At 37.7% G+C, this 16,484-nt stretch overlaps 1 protein-coding gene across 1 annotated transcript; it reads right to left on the reverse strand.

The window, feature by feature from the left end:
* Positions 1-3,180: 3,180 nt before the first annotated feature.
* On the reverse strand, positions 3,181-6,033 carry rad51ap1 (RAD51 associated protein 1). The gene is made up of 9 exons (XM_062443770.1): positions 5,910-6,033; positions 5,779-5,825; positions 4,822-4,963; positions 4,596-4,702; positions 4,426-4,512; positions 4,141-4,275; positions 3,859-4,044; positions 3,630-3,767; positions 3,181-3,536 (listed from the first exon to the last, which is right to left on the reverse strand). Exons 1-9 carry the CDS (start codon positions 5,924-5,926, stop codon positions 3,412-3,414), a joined length of 984 nt encoding a protein of 327 aa, XP_062299754.1. The 5' UTR covers positions 5,927-6,033; the 3' UTR covers positions 3,181-3,411.
* Between the last annotated feature and the right edge of the window lie 10,451 nt (positions 6,034-16,484).

Raw genomic sequence — 16,484 nt, forward strand, 5'->3', positions numbered from 1 at the left:
ATGTGTTTTGTTTGCCTGATTGGAAGAAAAGGGAGGAGAAAGTATTTCCCTACCTTTTATTTAGGTACTGTCAGACTTTCTCCCCTCCCCCTGTTCATACACGCTGACTTCTAAACACTTATACAAATACAGTCGTCCACAGTGAGTGAGAAAAAGTGGCTTTGCTATCTGACACGTAATTTTTTCAGGTCTCAGTGAGATTTTTATTTTATTTTCAAAAGTATATATTGGCCCACATCCTTCTCAACAACTTTTCAGGCTCTTAAATATTCAACGACACAACAACACACACACACACACACACACTATGCATCTTAACAACTCCAACAAACCATAATGTGATGTATATTTACATTAAACAAATGCCACAAAAAACACAAACACTCAACCCGTCAGGCAGGATATGTGAGAAATCGTAATTTGAAGATTTGGATCATGGCTTTAAGACTTTGGTTTTAATATTGCTGTCCTTTCCTACCTCCTAAAGGTTCAAATTGAGTATTTGAAATAGTCAAAAGCTAGAGTAAACAAATACCAAGCATAGAAAATACCCCGACATGAAACCATATGAGCAAAAGTATTAAAGTACATAAAATCCCAGACTTTTTTTAGGATGAATCAATAGATTAGAGACTTGAGGAAATAATTATAAGATGCTTTGAAACTTTTCTGACAGCTCATTTTACTACCTTTTCATGTTCTATTTAAGCAGCATATGTATTGCAGTTATCTGTTCATCCTTGTATCCCTGGCAAACCATCCACCATCTGCCTGTCTGCCTTACTTGACAGAACATACTGACAATCGCATCCGTGTGTTGAGAAACATGAGATAAGATAAAACATTCCTTTATTAGTCCCACAATGGAGACATTTGCATTATTACAGCAGTAAGTGCACAGTAAAATAGAAGAGCAGCAATAAGAAAAACAATAAGAACAATAATAGTAAAAATATATAATACACTGGTTGTAAGAAACAAACACATGAAAAAAACAAGAGAATAGAAAATGAATAAGATAACTAAAAGAGGGAAAAGATCAGTAGTGAGCAGGAGCTGCTGCAACAGGCTGCCAACCTCACAGCGGCATCTTGTAAATCCATTCACTCGTATTTTTGATAATATTCAATTGGTACAACAAACATATCACTCACTTTAGGTTACAAAGGCTAAATCTCCTTTATTGGCTTAGTGAAACACAAAGAATATTATATATAGTGTATTCAAGTATGGAACAATGCCTTTAAATGTCATTCTACAAGCTATCATAACTGTAGCGAATATTAATTCCTCTTTCTATTTAATCAACCTGCTTCATGAAGCGGGATGTGTTGTTAAGTATTTCGGTAAACACAGATGTAGGGAGTGGACGGGTGGAGTCCTGATTGTGGAGATTGTGGATCTGTAAAGTTTATACCTGCTTTGTGTCTTTTTTTGGGCACAAGATACAGTGTCCAGTACAAATGTATGTGAGACAGTCACTGAGGCAGCTGAGGATATTACATGGTCTAAGAATCACAGTCCATAATATGATATGATAATGTGACTCTATCAAACTTGAACAATAGAGGATCTGGGCTGGTATCTGAAATCTGAGATCTGGTTAACTATGATAATTTCTTTTCTTTTTCTTTTTTTTGATTAAGCTGCATTAGGACTTCAGATGATATTGCAGCAGATATGTTATCATAAATACAATATGATAACCCTATGTGACCCTGGGAACATTTTTTTCATTTTGTAAGATATGTTTGAACAGCCAGGGGAAGGGCAAACCAGCTTACCGCACCTTTCAGTTAATTATACAGTGTGAGCCTGTTTAAACTCAGTAAACTGTATTTTATATTGAGTCATTTCAAAATAGCGTTTGAAAAGTAAAAAGGTGCTTATTATGCCGTACATTTGAAGTTTTCTTTTGTCACGGTCATCAGGTCAGTTGTAATGTATTTGGTGATGGTGCCACTTGCTAGGACAGTCTGGACAGATGTTACCAAGCGGGCTTTTACGTGCAGGTGACGTTTTATTATTTTATGGCAGAAACACTGTAAACCTTTAAAGCACCTCACTTTACAGTTTTTATTGAAATTTACAGAGTTAGATTTGTCAAACTCAGCTCTGAAATCAAAGCATTGAACAAAATCCTGGCACCTTTTTGTTTCACTTCTTTTTTCTTTTTTTATATAACTCTGAAATTCATAATTAGTTTATAGTTTATTCTCTGGCAATTTACAGCTTATACCTTTGTGACATTTAAGGTTATTCACTGGACTTGAATGGCTTAAATTTCAATAAATACAGGAAAAATTTGGATTTTCTAAAACTTTTGACCAGCAGTGTAGCTTAACCTTGTCTAGTGATGCAGGAAGAAGACAGTAATATTAAGAATTACAGCTCTACACAGTAAACCCACAGTGAATTACAACATGGCACATTATTTTGATTTAAAATGATTTTGATGCATTACCATTATTCAGTAGGAGAATAATAATGAAAAAATGTGCATGTGTCTCCAAAATTGTTATGATCTTCTGTAAGCCATACCTTAAAATACCCTCAGATTTGAGATATCAAATGGGAGGTCAGATGATTTAATGCATATATTTTGGAAGTCCGTGATAATCCCAAATACAAACATGATGAAATAGTAAATTCAACAATTCCTGAAGGGTTTTTTAATTTCTTTGACAGGCAGTGTCACACTAGACATTATTCTGAACTAAAATTGTGTAATATTTAATCAGATGTTTCAAGGGTCACAGTTAAATACTAAACATACGATTTTAAACTTTTACTCAGCCTTACATAACTATTCCTGAATGAATCACTCATCAATGAGCAAGAAAATAAAGCATGTGAGATACCTTTATGTCTTTTAATCAGTCTCATCAGCATTCCCAGGTGCATATTTTAAAACAGATAAAATATCTCCTGGTTTGTCATACAACTTTAAACTTTTTTATTTTATTTTTGTTATGTATATATGTACACAATTTACAATGTTTGCACACAACAGGAAAAAGGGACGAAAGTGTGTTTTAGATGGGTATACAATCATGTATTTAAGATCAAGACTAACAATACAAAAAAGGGATGATTCATTCTATATCAGACATGTCATCATGTTTGTTTTTCCGTGGACTCAAGCCATCCGAAAAATCTACACACACAATAACTAATCATCTAGAGTCAACAAAACACACCTAAGATAACAATATGAGTTTCCCCATCTGCAGGGCGAAGTAACAAGAAGATCCTAACAACACTGACAGTATCATGTCATAAATATATCCTGGAAGTCGTGTCATATTCGTGGTAATAAAAATTAAGAAAAAGATAAATATTTACAATCAGCTTTGTAAAATAAAAGAGAAATCTAAAAGGACACACACAAAGGCATCCTCAGGCAGGCAGTCAGTGACCTACAACGCTGGGGTGAAGAGGTTTGACTCGAATGCGACGGGACAGTCCCAGCCGCAGACCCTGACCTGGAGACTTCACTGCTGGACTCGTAGAAGTGGAACTTTTACCAATTTGACCTGTGAGGAAAACAGTAATAAAACAACTGAAATAGATTCTTAACTGTCTCTAAAATGTTTATATTGAGGACACTAAAGCCCTCCTCTTCATACCTGGTGGGTTCCACTTGGGTACTCTGCCCCCTGCTGGGCTCAGAGAGACTGTCGCTTTAGGCATCGGCACTGTGGTGGATGAGGCAGGCCTTTTGGCTGCAACTTTGGCTGTCGTAGGACTTCTCACCGGTGTGGAAGCTGCTGAGACAAAGTAGTTCTCATTATAATGTTAAAAATACAATTATTTTATTAATGTATTAATCTTCTTTGATGAATTTCAAGAACAAACCTGCTGCCTGTGATTTAGGCTTTGAAGGCTTTGATGGTAGCTTTTCTTTTTTAGAAGCAGGGGGCTGTTTGGTCTTCTCATGTTTGGCAACTTTCTCCTTCTTCTTTGTTTTGCTGACTTTCTTTACTGTGAATTCCTCGTCTTCGCTCTCAGCTGGTTCACTGAAATCGTCATCACTTTCTGAATCTGGACAAGTATTATTAGTGTTACTACAATGACACAAAAAGGAAGAAGGTTTGTAATGAATTTGAATTATTCAGGGGTGGATAACAAGGTGACAACCTGGTGTCAGTTTGGGCTGATAGTCGTCATCTTCATCTTCAAGGTTTTTCTTCAGCTCCTCAGTGGCTTTAGAGGCAGCGTCTCTCTGTCTGGATTGGGCGAGTGACTCCTTCTCTGGTGTGATTTCATCGAGGCCTGCCGAAAACAAAGATTTGGACAAACTCAGAAACTTTATACACCATTTCTATCCTTATCTAAAATTGTATTTTATCAAAACAGACACTTAATTAAACCTGTGATAAAAGAAGGAAAGTCTACAGTGGAAAAGAATAACATATATTTTACCCAAAAGTGAGATATCCACACTGCAGTTGGACATGTGCCGGGAAGATAGGTCTGTGTTTTCATCGACTAGAAGTTGAACATTGATCTCTGGAGAAATTTAGCCAGAATATAAGTCAAAAACTCTTTAAAAAATACTCAATTAAAACTACATTCAACAAGTGACAGCATACCTTTACTGATGGGAGACTGGTCTTTTATCCCATCTGCATTATTGAGCGAGGAAAGTGTAATGGCTGCTTCTAGATCTCTGTCAAGCAACTTCTCATCCAACAGTTTTCTGTGGAAAACACATTTATTTGATTTACTGTTCACAAATCGCAACAGACTGAGTGTAATCTGTTGTGATCAGTCAATCAGTAATCATGTCCCATTGTGTCACATTTGCTTGTCACCCACCTGCTCTTCTGGCTCAGTGAGGACTGTAAGCTAAAGCTAGACTCTTGACTTGAGGACTTGCTTGATGGTTTCTTGTGCTCCTGTTGTTTCACATCCTCTCTGACCTTTTTGCTGGGAGGAGCCTTCACACAAAAATCATCATCTGTCACAGTGAGAGGAAAAGAATAGAGTTATGTTGGTGGTGAGCAAAAATTGAGTCTATTTACGAGTATGTGTGTGTGTATTTCCTCAGTATCTAAAGAAGTTTTCTAGTTTCCTGGAAATTAAGAGTAATTAAGAGTATTGTCACAGCAATGCTCTGATTGTGCCTGGTCCATGTGGTATTGGGTGACAGAGAGTCTAAAAACTAAAATATCAATGTCCTTAGAGTAGCATTTCCTTTTAAAAGGACAGTTTCACAATTTTTTAAAGTCTATCTCAAAACAACAGTCAGGTGCCCACATGAACTGTAAAAGGTTTTCCTCACTATAATCATTCTTCCTGTTCATACTGGCTGTTAGAAAATCCACTTCAAATGCTCTTTTGATGTAAGTGATGGGGGCCACAAATCCACAGTGCAAGAAATGCATTTAAAAGTGAATCTGAATCTTATAGTCGGAGTTATTCATATTAAAGTAGATATCTGCCACATTTACTTTTCTTTTCAGCATCAAATCCCCTCTTTTCCTTGTACAGTGTGTTTCCCTGTTGAGCTGTGGTGGAACAGAAAGAGGGAGTTTGGCACTAAAAAGACTGTAATATTGAAAGATATCTACTTGTGTTTACTAATTTAGACAACTGAAGCTTCATATTAGCTCCAGATAAACTTTTAAATACATGTTTGCACAGAAGAAGCAGCAGCAATTGGCAGCATGCTTCCTGATAATCAGTAGTGAACTCTTTCTTGCAACATAACCCTCCATTTAACACAGAAATAGAGATGTATAAGCAGCTTTAACAGCTAGTAAATTATCTCACCGTCATCAAAGTCCTTGTCTTCACTGTAATTCACAACCTTTGACTTCCTGTGAACATTAGAATAACGTGTTAGCTTCAAGAACAATATCAGACATACTGACACCATGGAGGGAAAAAAACAGCTTACAAACCTCGCTGGTCGATCCATAGCTTGTAAAATGTAAATTGGTGGCTAAACTAACCTAACTTTGTCTACAGCTGACTAACTAACACGATAAACTGTCTGATAAATGTTATTTATGTTATATAACAGCAGTACGTGCTAGCTCTCAGCTGCTGCTGTTTAACCAGCCCGCCTGAACCGAGGAGAAGTGACGTGTTTGTTGACTAATCTGACGCATACAGACAGCCGATTCGCTTTTTCTTTTTTTTCTTTCTTTAAGAAAAATAAAAAATAATTAATGAATAAATAAGATTCAGTTAGTTAAACATTAGATGGCAGTGTCTTCAAAGATGGCAAGCAATCAAGTGGTATTCATTTTATTTTTCGGGTGCCGGGATAAGAGTCGAATCTGCATCTGTTAAATAGCCTAGCTTGGCGTTGCTAGCTTGTAACCAAGGAGATAGATTTTTTGCATGTGTAAGTATTATGAGTGATGTAGTTAAAGTATTACAGTAAAAGTGCATAAGTATTATGAGTGATGTAGTTAAAGTACTGCAGTAAAAGTACATAAGTATTATGAGCTTGATGTAGTTAAAGTATTACAGTAAAAGTGCATAGGTATTATGAGTGATGTAGTTAAAGTATTACAGTAAAAGTACATAAGTATTATGAGTGATTTAGTTAAAGTATTACAGTAAAAGTACATAAGTATTATGAGTGATGTAGTTAATGTATTACAGTAAAAGTACATAAGTATTATGAGTGATGTACTTTTACTGTAATACTTTAACTACATCCAGCTCATAATACTTACGTACTTTTACTGCAAAACCTTAACTACTTCAAACTCAAAATACTCATGTACTTTTACTGCAGTGCTTTAATCACATTTTGCTGCTAATACTTTTGTTCTTTTACTTATGTAGCATTTTTCATGCAGGACTTTTACTTGTAATTGAGTATTTTTACATTTCTGTGTTGTTACTCTTACTTAAGTAATAGATCTGAGTACTTCTTCCACCACTGGTTGTGACTGTAAACAGGTGTAGCAGGGCTGGTCAACACCTCAGATATATTAGCTGATATATTGTCACGAGATTTTTTTTAAACTATCCAATACAGATATCGATTTCGACCTGACAAATCCAGCATCACACTGTACTTCACATTAGCTTTTATTAAACATATCAACTTACCCTTTGAGGCTACAGGATTTATTTCTGTAAATACTCATGATGAGGTCAGTGTGCCACCTGAGCTGTCTGCTCTTCAGGATAAATATTTTCTCTTTCCAGTAAAAAAAATTTTTTGAGACATTTCATGCTAATGAGAGTCTAGTATTCATCCCACTCCTACCAGGCTGCCAAACCTAAGTTTTTGCAGGTGAACTTGTAGGTGTGTGGGGGGCCCACGCACAGAAAAAATAAACATCACACAGTTTATTTAAAAATATTTATGGAGACATTTTAAAAACAGGAAAAATGCATGCCCATCATTCAAAGTATCAAAATACATTCATGGAAATCTTGCAAGTTTTTGAATTGAATATAAAATGTGAAATACTTGCAGTAGGCTCTATGCAGATTTGATAATTGAATTGCATATCATAATTGTTTTATCTTATGGACGCACTGCTCAGATTAAAAATATCATTAAAATGTGGATTTTTTCTTTCTCTTTTTGCAGGTCGTGTCATTGTGTCACTGCGTGAGCACAGCCAGCCAGGCAGCCAACAGTCCAGCAGATGGCAGTAGGATCCTGAAGGTTCAGAGCCTCAGATCACAGAGGTACAGACTCTGACATGCTGATTGACATGAACCTGACATGTCCTCAGCCGCCCAGTCGCCCACACTCAGGGCGGAAGCAATCACTGCTCCTTCTGAAGTGCAAGGGAAATCGCTCCGCTTTTTACAGCTCGTCCAAGAGAGAAATAACCATACCAAGGGTTGTCATTTTCCAGTTTGTGAGTGGGTGGTTGTTGGCTGCGGTTTGTCACACAGTGGACCTGGAGGAGACGTTCAGGGATGTGATGGTCCGTGTCTTCGGACCCAGACAAGGGAGGAAGACATGCAGCCGTTGGGCCAAAAAGCTCTGCGGTCACACATTCCTAAACTCCTCCAGCACTGCCTACAGCCGTGACCAAAATATCAGATCCAGTCATGCAAACACTGCGGTCACAACGTCACGCTTCCATTCACACATATAGATGTTTATGTTGTATTTGTGACAATATCGCAACAGCTGTGGCAACAATAGGTGACTTTTTAGCCATCTGAAAAATCAGAAACCAACCTTTAATGCACTAACTGTTACCATGAAATGATAATCCCATTTATCTGGCACTTCTCCATATATACATCTCTTTTTAACTTAGCACAGGAAATGATTTAGATTTATGTTGCTGGAGTGAAAATTGCACCGCCTCCACTCATGTGCTATATGTTCCCAAACAAAGTCACGTGACAACTGGAGGAGTACACAAACTAGTACACAAATACTTACGGGTTAGGGTTAACCTCAATAGATTATGCCTCCAGTAAAAGTTAAGTACTGAAAATTGTCCTGAGTTAAAAATATTTAGGTATGTGATGTTAAATGTTCCTAAATGTCTGACTAAAAGTGCAGGTTGTTCATTTGTGCTCAGCGTCGTATAATCCATAATCTCAGAGTGACGTTGGTCTACAGAGGTCTCACAGATATGTAATATGTTAGCTAAATATATCACATTATATAGTCTGGGCCCCTAAAAGTTAACATAGTAACACAATTATCATACTCTCATTTCCTTCTCTCCCAATCTCCTCTTAAAACACACTTTAATCAGAGAGCTTATCCCTTTATTACGTTTTTTTTTAATTCTCAATATATGTCTAAAATCAGGTTTATCTGTTTTTATTCTTATCCTTTTAGTTAGGTATGTCATTTATTTATGTATCATTCACATACAAAAATACCATTGAAGTGGTGAAACGACAAAGAGGAAGAGAACTTCTTACATAAAATATTACATTGAAAAGAAAAAACCCAATTGCAATTACAAAAAAGTTTTCCTTCATCACCTCAACTCAAGTTTATGTTTTAAATGATCCAATCTTATTAGAAAAGAAGGACATTTTAGTCATGGTTGTAGCCCTAAAATCCTCATATAATGAGAAACAACAGCAAACCTGGCTTATCTGTTGTATAACTAATGCAAATGTACTTGAACATATCTGTGCACACAGAGATTTTTTAAGAGTTTTGGTTTAATTCTGTTTCACATTAGCAGTTAAAACATTGTTAATCAACCTGTTGTTACTTGAAAGTCCCCAAATTCCCAATTTGATTCCTTTTTATATGTATAATTTATTCATTTTAAGTTGCTGCCTTATGTGAGGCACTTTGTAGCTTGGGTTTTTATTGTTATTATTCTGTATTGTTCATTTTATATTGTTCTTTATTCATCCTTATTCTTAAAAGGAGATTAAACCATTAAAAAAGACAAAGAAATTAAATAAAAACAATTAAGTTAGCTATTGGTGGAATGTATAGTTACAGTACATATATGAATTATAAATACATACCTTCTTTTCATCAAAATGTTCATCAAAATATAATGTTGCACAGGTACAAAAAGTCAAGCTGTTGTTTTTATAACTAACTGACTACATATTTAATTAGCTGTGTTTGATCAAATGATTAAATATATACACCTGCTATATTTCAAGATACTTAAGCCATTATTACGAGCCCTGCCTGTAGCTGACAGACTGTATTACCAGACTATTTTGGACATGGACATCCAGCTCCATTTACTAGCCCAGCTGGCAGTCGTGAGGTCATCATTGGTCTTAATTTGAGCTTGTTAGTTGGAAGTGGTCAGGACCCAGTTTCCCCCTCAACCACTGATGTGAATGCCATCATTATGTACTGCATGGCATCTGAGAGTGGTAGTTTGTGTGGGGCGCTCTCGGTCCAGCGCCGTTGTCCTTGTATGGTTGTTCCGCAGGCGGAGACTGCAATGTTGTTATTTACATTCCACGTAGGGCAAAAGAATAAATAGATTGCTTCTTTACTATGGAGATATTTTAGGTGAGATGCAAATGATTGCCATGTTTTTGCATGAAAAGCACATTTGTCTGCTCATAAATCGTGTGTTATTACGCTGCAAGCTGGAAACATTTTTAGCCTTTCATGAAGACAAAATGCTCTGTCACTGAGAAAATTCATTGGTGTTCTGTAAGGGGGCACCAGTTATTTTCAAGCCCCAAACTAAATATGGCCTGATGAATCCCTAAGTGTTTCGGATATCCGGCGTTGCAGTTGTGTCAGTGGTGTTGTTATTGTAACCTAGAAATGGCCTTGCATCAGATGTCTTTAGGCATAGAGCAGTGGCAACCACAGCACAGCCACAGCAGCCACGGCTTCAGCCCGGGTACCAGAGTGGGCAGACAGATCTGTCAATCAGTGGCTTCCGGAGTTTGTTTTCTAAGACCTCGTCGTCTTAAGTGCATGCTTTCGCGGACATGTGGTATCTTTTTTTTAGTAGTACACACGCGGCAGCCGCAAAGCTAATTGCTAGGGAGATGAGCGACCGGAGGGGAACAATCACAAAGAGATTTTAGGAAGTGTGGGATTGTGACTGTACAAGTGCTATCATGGGAAACACGTCAATAACCCGCAGTAATCCCAAAAAACTGATTCACACAATGAATCTGACTTGTGTGCAATTAATTGGGGTTCTTTAAGGCCTTGCAGGTGACTGACTGTCATTAGGAATGTTGGTCTATTACATTTAAAAGTATTAAGAGTAGGTTTGAGCAGGGGTTTTGGCTTGTGACCTCTTAAAATGAAGCACGGTCTGCTTGCGCACCCTCATCACAGGTTATGACCTTAGTGAGTTTTCTTTCTGAATTTGAACTTAGTTTCAGTTTCACTTGGTTTGAAATGGTGAAACAATTGTCACAATTACAAAGAAATCACTTTAATCATCTTGTGACCCCTCAGATTTATCTTCGGACGCCTTTAGTATCCCAATTGGGCGAGTATAATAGTACTATATTTAGTTTTCTTAAGAAAAGAGCACAAGCTGTATGAATAAAACCATCCAAGCAGCTTCCAAATTCCTTTGTGCTGAATCATCATGACACGATGTTCTGTGTATCGAGCCAACGTCATTGTAATGTCAATATCAGGCCGTATGATTATATGTGTTGACAAGACAGCAGAGATATAAACAGCATCAAAGGGCCCGGCAATAATTCAACTCCGCCACTTTTACACCATGACACCATTCAAAATAGCATCTGTAACGCAGCATTGTTTCCTGCGCTCCTGAGTGGCACTTGAAGGGCATACGGGGAGCAGTCTCATTAGGGTGACCTTTTAACAGGGGGGGTCACAGGCAAAAGGACACAAGCACATGAGACCACAGTGACTTATGTATCGTCGTGCCTTGGATGCACTGCACTCACTGCTGCCTCATTTGTTGATAGACTACAGTATCAGATTCTCTGTTGTGCATTTTCCACAAAGTACACTGCTCCCCTGTGCCACACAAAACAGACGGCCATCTTTAATAACCAATAAGTATCCACATAGCTTTGACAGCACCGGGCTCTCAGTGCACTTAGCAATGCCTCGTTTCTGCTGAATGAATGTGTAGTCTTTGTTGATAAGAACAGTTGCAAAAAAAGCCAGTTTTTCCTCAGCCTCCATCAGGGGAGATGCCAGACAGCTAAAGCATAATTAAAGAAACTCACTGTAATCTATACCTCTAGTTTAGTGATCAAATGAGACACACTACCTGCAATGCAGTGGCTGACACCATTTCCTTTAGTTTGTTTAGCTGAGCACCTGGACAGTACATCATGCACTTAGCAAAGCAAATGTGCTTTTGTAAACTCTCATAGAGTAAAGCTTTATTTTGCCTTTATGTAACACAGAGTACTTTTCTTATCCTTAAAAATATACTTCTCACAAGTTTTCTTTTATTTAAAGTAAAGTCATGTAAGTCGTTGCTTATCACCATCAAACCACATGCCAGAGTTCCAATGCTGCAATGCAGTGAGTTCATCATCCACTCTATTATCAGACAGGTACTTGATGTCTTACAGTGGCTTGACACCAGAGGGCGATATCCACATGTGAGAGCCAGATGGATGACAACTCAGTTCAGGTTGAGCTGGAGCATTTTTTATATTCACATTTTATTTGTTTCTTTTTTTCTTTTCTTTTCTTTTTTTTTTTACTTAAGTTTATAATTGTAGTCTTCTTTTTTTCAGTGGTGCTCTACAGTATCATCATTGCATGTTATCTGTGCTGTAAGATGTAAGCACAGTGAGAATTAAAGGATTGTAATGATATTATTTGAGAATGCGTTGGGTTAGTTTTGTAAATTGATCTTGGAGGGTTAGAGATGGTAGGACTCACTTGTTAGTTATTTTAATTGTCTGTATTGTGAGTCCATACAATGTTTTTTAAAAACAAAGAAAAAAACATTAACAAACAAAATTCACATATTTTTTGGTAGTTTTGTCCATTATTTAATGTTACAATGACATTGCTGAGATGAATCCACAGATAACAACAGTGCCATTTTGCTGCTAGACACAGCTATGCATTCATTAGAGGGAAAAAAAAGCATGAGTGGACTCATAATCAGACAGGCTTTAAACTAATTCAGTTTAATCCACTTATGTAATCCATGAATTTGGAAAAATGTGCCAAATGCAATGGGTGATGGGATCAGCATTCTTCTTGTTTTCCGTGAGGGAAATTTTGATAGAGGATTTTATATTCCGTGCAGAGCTACAGTCAGGCGGGAGAAATACAGAGACTTTGCATTTTTAACAGTTTTGAACCATCTTTTGTAACTTATTGTCCACCAAACAACAGTCATGTTCAGCAACAGTTTTAAAGGACCAGTGTGTAGGATTTTAGTCACATCTAGTGGTGAGGTTGCAGATTACAACAAACATTTAAGCATGTAGGAAACGGTACAGTGTGCGTTAAAATTGCAAAAAAATGTGAATGACCCTCTCTAGAGCCACTGTTTGGTGTGTCCATTCTGGGCTACTGTAGAAACATGGCCATGCAGCAACATGGCCATTTCCAAGGAAGACGCCCTGCTCCCTATGTAGATATAAAGAGCTTGTTCTAAGCTAACAAAAGCACAACAATTCTAATTTCTAAGAGTCTACACTAATTAAAACATACTTATGACTTTTACATTTGTATGTCTGTCAAGTACATTTCACTAGCTGCCACTAAACTCTACAAACTGCACCTTTAAAACTTGAAAGTTGTTGGCGAGTACTGTCAAACTTCATACAATAAACAAACCACATAAAATGGCCATATACCACATTGGTGCTGACATGACCAGCTATGTTTTCACAAATGTTACTATGGCAACAACTGCTTCTACTTCATCTCCTTCATCTCTACATATATATAAGAACCTCTGCTGTCGTCCCACACCTGCCCACCAGCCGTCACTATCGAGTCTCCAGTGTCAGCTCATCACCTGAATCCTTCATTTACTCACACAGCTGGTGCTCCTCGTTCCCTTCAACAGCTATCGGTCGCTTTCTGCTGGGTCATCTTTGGTTCACTGTTGCCTCAGCCTTTGTCCTCATCTTGGAGTGTGAACACGTCTTGATGACACAGCAGACATTTTGACTAAAACATTAATGATGGCTCAGTTGTAATCGAGTGTCCCAGTCACTCATGAAAGTGTGCCAGTGAGTCAGCATGCAGAACATAAAAATGTTCGATTATGGCTGAATTCCATTTAGCTGCTGAGGTAGCTAAATGGAATTCAGCCATAATCGATTTTAATATTTACACCTTTTCTTATGTTAAATGTAAAAGCTTTTTGACTGCTGTGTCCTTGCTGCTTTTGAGATAGTAAAGAGCCTTTTTTTTTTTTTAAACTACACCTGAATTTCTTTTGGATATCAGACCTGTGAGTGTTACAGAGGTTAACAAAACAAAACAAAAAAAGAAGGTTATATTGTTTGAAATTTTGTGCAAGTATAAAAAAATGTATTCAATAGGACACATCTTTTAAAATATTCAAAATATTGGACTATTGGTTAGACTAAACTAGCCTTTTTACGGCATTCCCATTGGGCTCTGGGAAACTGCGATTTTTCACTGTATCTGACATTTTATTGAGTAAATAATTTATCTATTAATCAAATAAATTACTCAATTTAAATAAAATTCTACAAATTATGGATCCCTTCAACACAAAAGCTCAAACTATCGAAGTAAGTTATTATTTGTTATTTATGACTTTCTGACGAAATCTGGTATGGGTAAACCGCAACTTTGCAAATGATTCCTCTGGATCATTCTTGAATATCATTTGTTATTAGTTGCTCTCCAGGACGGGAAGCATGCCAAAACCTTTGATCAACTCCTTGTGGGTATAGATTTCAACCAGCAGGGGCCGCGACAAAAATAAATGATCTGATCTTTGTTGTGCTGGCAGAATGACAGGATCCCTGTCCAGGATGACTCACTCTCTCAGCAGTGTGCCATTCCAGGCGCTCTCCTCTACCCATCAGCCAAATTGCCTTGATCCTCAGCTCATTGCCGCCTCTCGCCCACCCTCGAGCTCACTCACTGTGGAGCAAGGTGGTCGCATCCCTGGGGCCGTCGGCGTGTTTTTCATCCCACTGGGTGAGAACGTGCAAAGCAGCGAGCAAATGTGTGAGAGAATTCCTCACATTCTCCTGCTCGGTCCTGGTGGCCTGGCTCGGTGTTGGGTTCCTGGGAGAGAGGGAAGAGGAGCCAGGGGAATTGGCTGCCGACTCAGCAGCTGACACCTCCTCTGATCTCTATCTCTTCCTACAGCCATAAACCAAATCATCTGACTTTTCAGCATTGCAGCCACGTAAACAGAGTCTTCCTTGTGGCTTCAAGTAAGTCAGCCAGTTTTTGCCTTGAAGGAGCAGTTGGTTATGGCGAGGATGTGGCATTGAACAAACTTTAGCCACAATGTGCCCAGATTTGACATTTGGTAAGTGGTGAGAAAAAAAAACAAGGAAAATGTGCTAGCTATGTGCTATTTGGATGAAATCTATGAAAATAACTTCTGGAGTTTTCAGTAAGAGTCTGTCAGCACATTTATCAAATATCTCATCAGTCATTACTCTACTTGTCCTGAGAAAATTAGTCATAGTGTGTGTTGGAGCACTGTGCCTGAAATTTATTCCTCTTTGTTCGGATTCTAGAAAAAGATAAATGACCCCATTAAGATTTAAAAACCTGACGAGCAGTTTTTAGGACCTCACTCTGAGGATTGTGTGAATCGACAGCCCTGCTGAGGGTGCACAGGCTGCCATGTAAAGCTCACAAAACAGTTTGAACATGTCTTGTTCAACAGACGTTTTCACATCTTTCAGCTCTCTTGGGATAAGAATGTGATTACTGAGCTTTAAGGGGCATCAATAGCCATTATGTGAGGCAATCCACATCATTCAAAGTGGAAATTATCATGGTTTTCCTCATTCCACTTCAAATCAGAAGTATTTGTCTCTTTTCATTTGGTAATGAAATACAGGAGGGATGATTTTGTTATTTGAAAATTGAAACACAGGGCTTAGAGATCCGGTTTGATAAGATACGATCAAACTTCATTGACCCAAAGATGTACATTTATTATTACAGCTTTTATTATTATGTTATATTATTTATTATAGCATTGCAGCTGCCTAAAACATTTTATTTAGACAAATTAAAGTATTTGCTTGTCTGTTCAGTGCTAATGAGAAAATGTTAGCATGCCAACACGCCAAACAAAGACGACGACTTGGTAAAGATTATACTCCCTTGACATATTAGCACCGTCACTGTGTTAGCACCCACTGTTCCTAAGTGCCATGGATGTATTTCAAGAGCAGGATACGCCGTCGCCACTCAGCCAATTGATCCCAGTGGCCACTTGCAGTATTGCAGTAAAAAGTCCCTGTGCAGCCAAAAAAAGCATTTTCCTAATAGACTGTCTGTAAAACTGTTGACAGGACACCTCAGACTGCAAACAAGGTAAATTATGACTCTTTCTACTGTGAATTTTCAATCCATGGAAGTTTTATTTTCATAAAAACTTCCTTAAGGTGAGAAAAAGCAATTTAAAAATCAGTGTTGTCGCCACAATGTAAAGTCTATGGGCCGAGTGGGCACTTGCAGGCCAGCTGGAGAAACACTACTGTATGTATTTAGTGGGTCTCACACTCCCGGCGGTAAACCTGGAAGCAAGAAACTTTTATGGCACCATTGGACTGAATAGGTGCCATTTCCAGTCTGGTACTCATCCCTTCACAAAGCCGCTAGTATGGCTGTAGACTCGTTTCATCATCAAAGCATTTGTGAGTATAAATATTGATCATGAATTTCTTCCATTGAAGATCCAAAAATCACCAAAATTGGATGTTTGAGATTGAATCCTTTATACTTATAGTTTTAAACCACAAGTTTTTGTTTCAGGGAACTATAAGTGAAAAAAAACAACATAAGATGGATTTTGTAATCTAAATGAGGTCATTGCATTGGTTATGAGTTTAGAAGCATGCAGCAACTGTGCTATTTAACTCTGTATTTCAAGGTAGCAAGC

This window comes from Scomber scombrus, chromosome 22 (genome assembly GCF_963691925.1).
Source record: "Scomber scombrus chromosome 22, fScoSco1.1, whole genome shotgun sequence".
Lineage (NCBI taxonomy): Eukaryota > Metazoa > Chordata > Actinopteri > Scombriformes > Scombridae > Scomber > Scomber scombrus.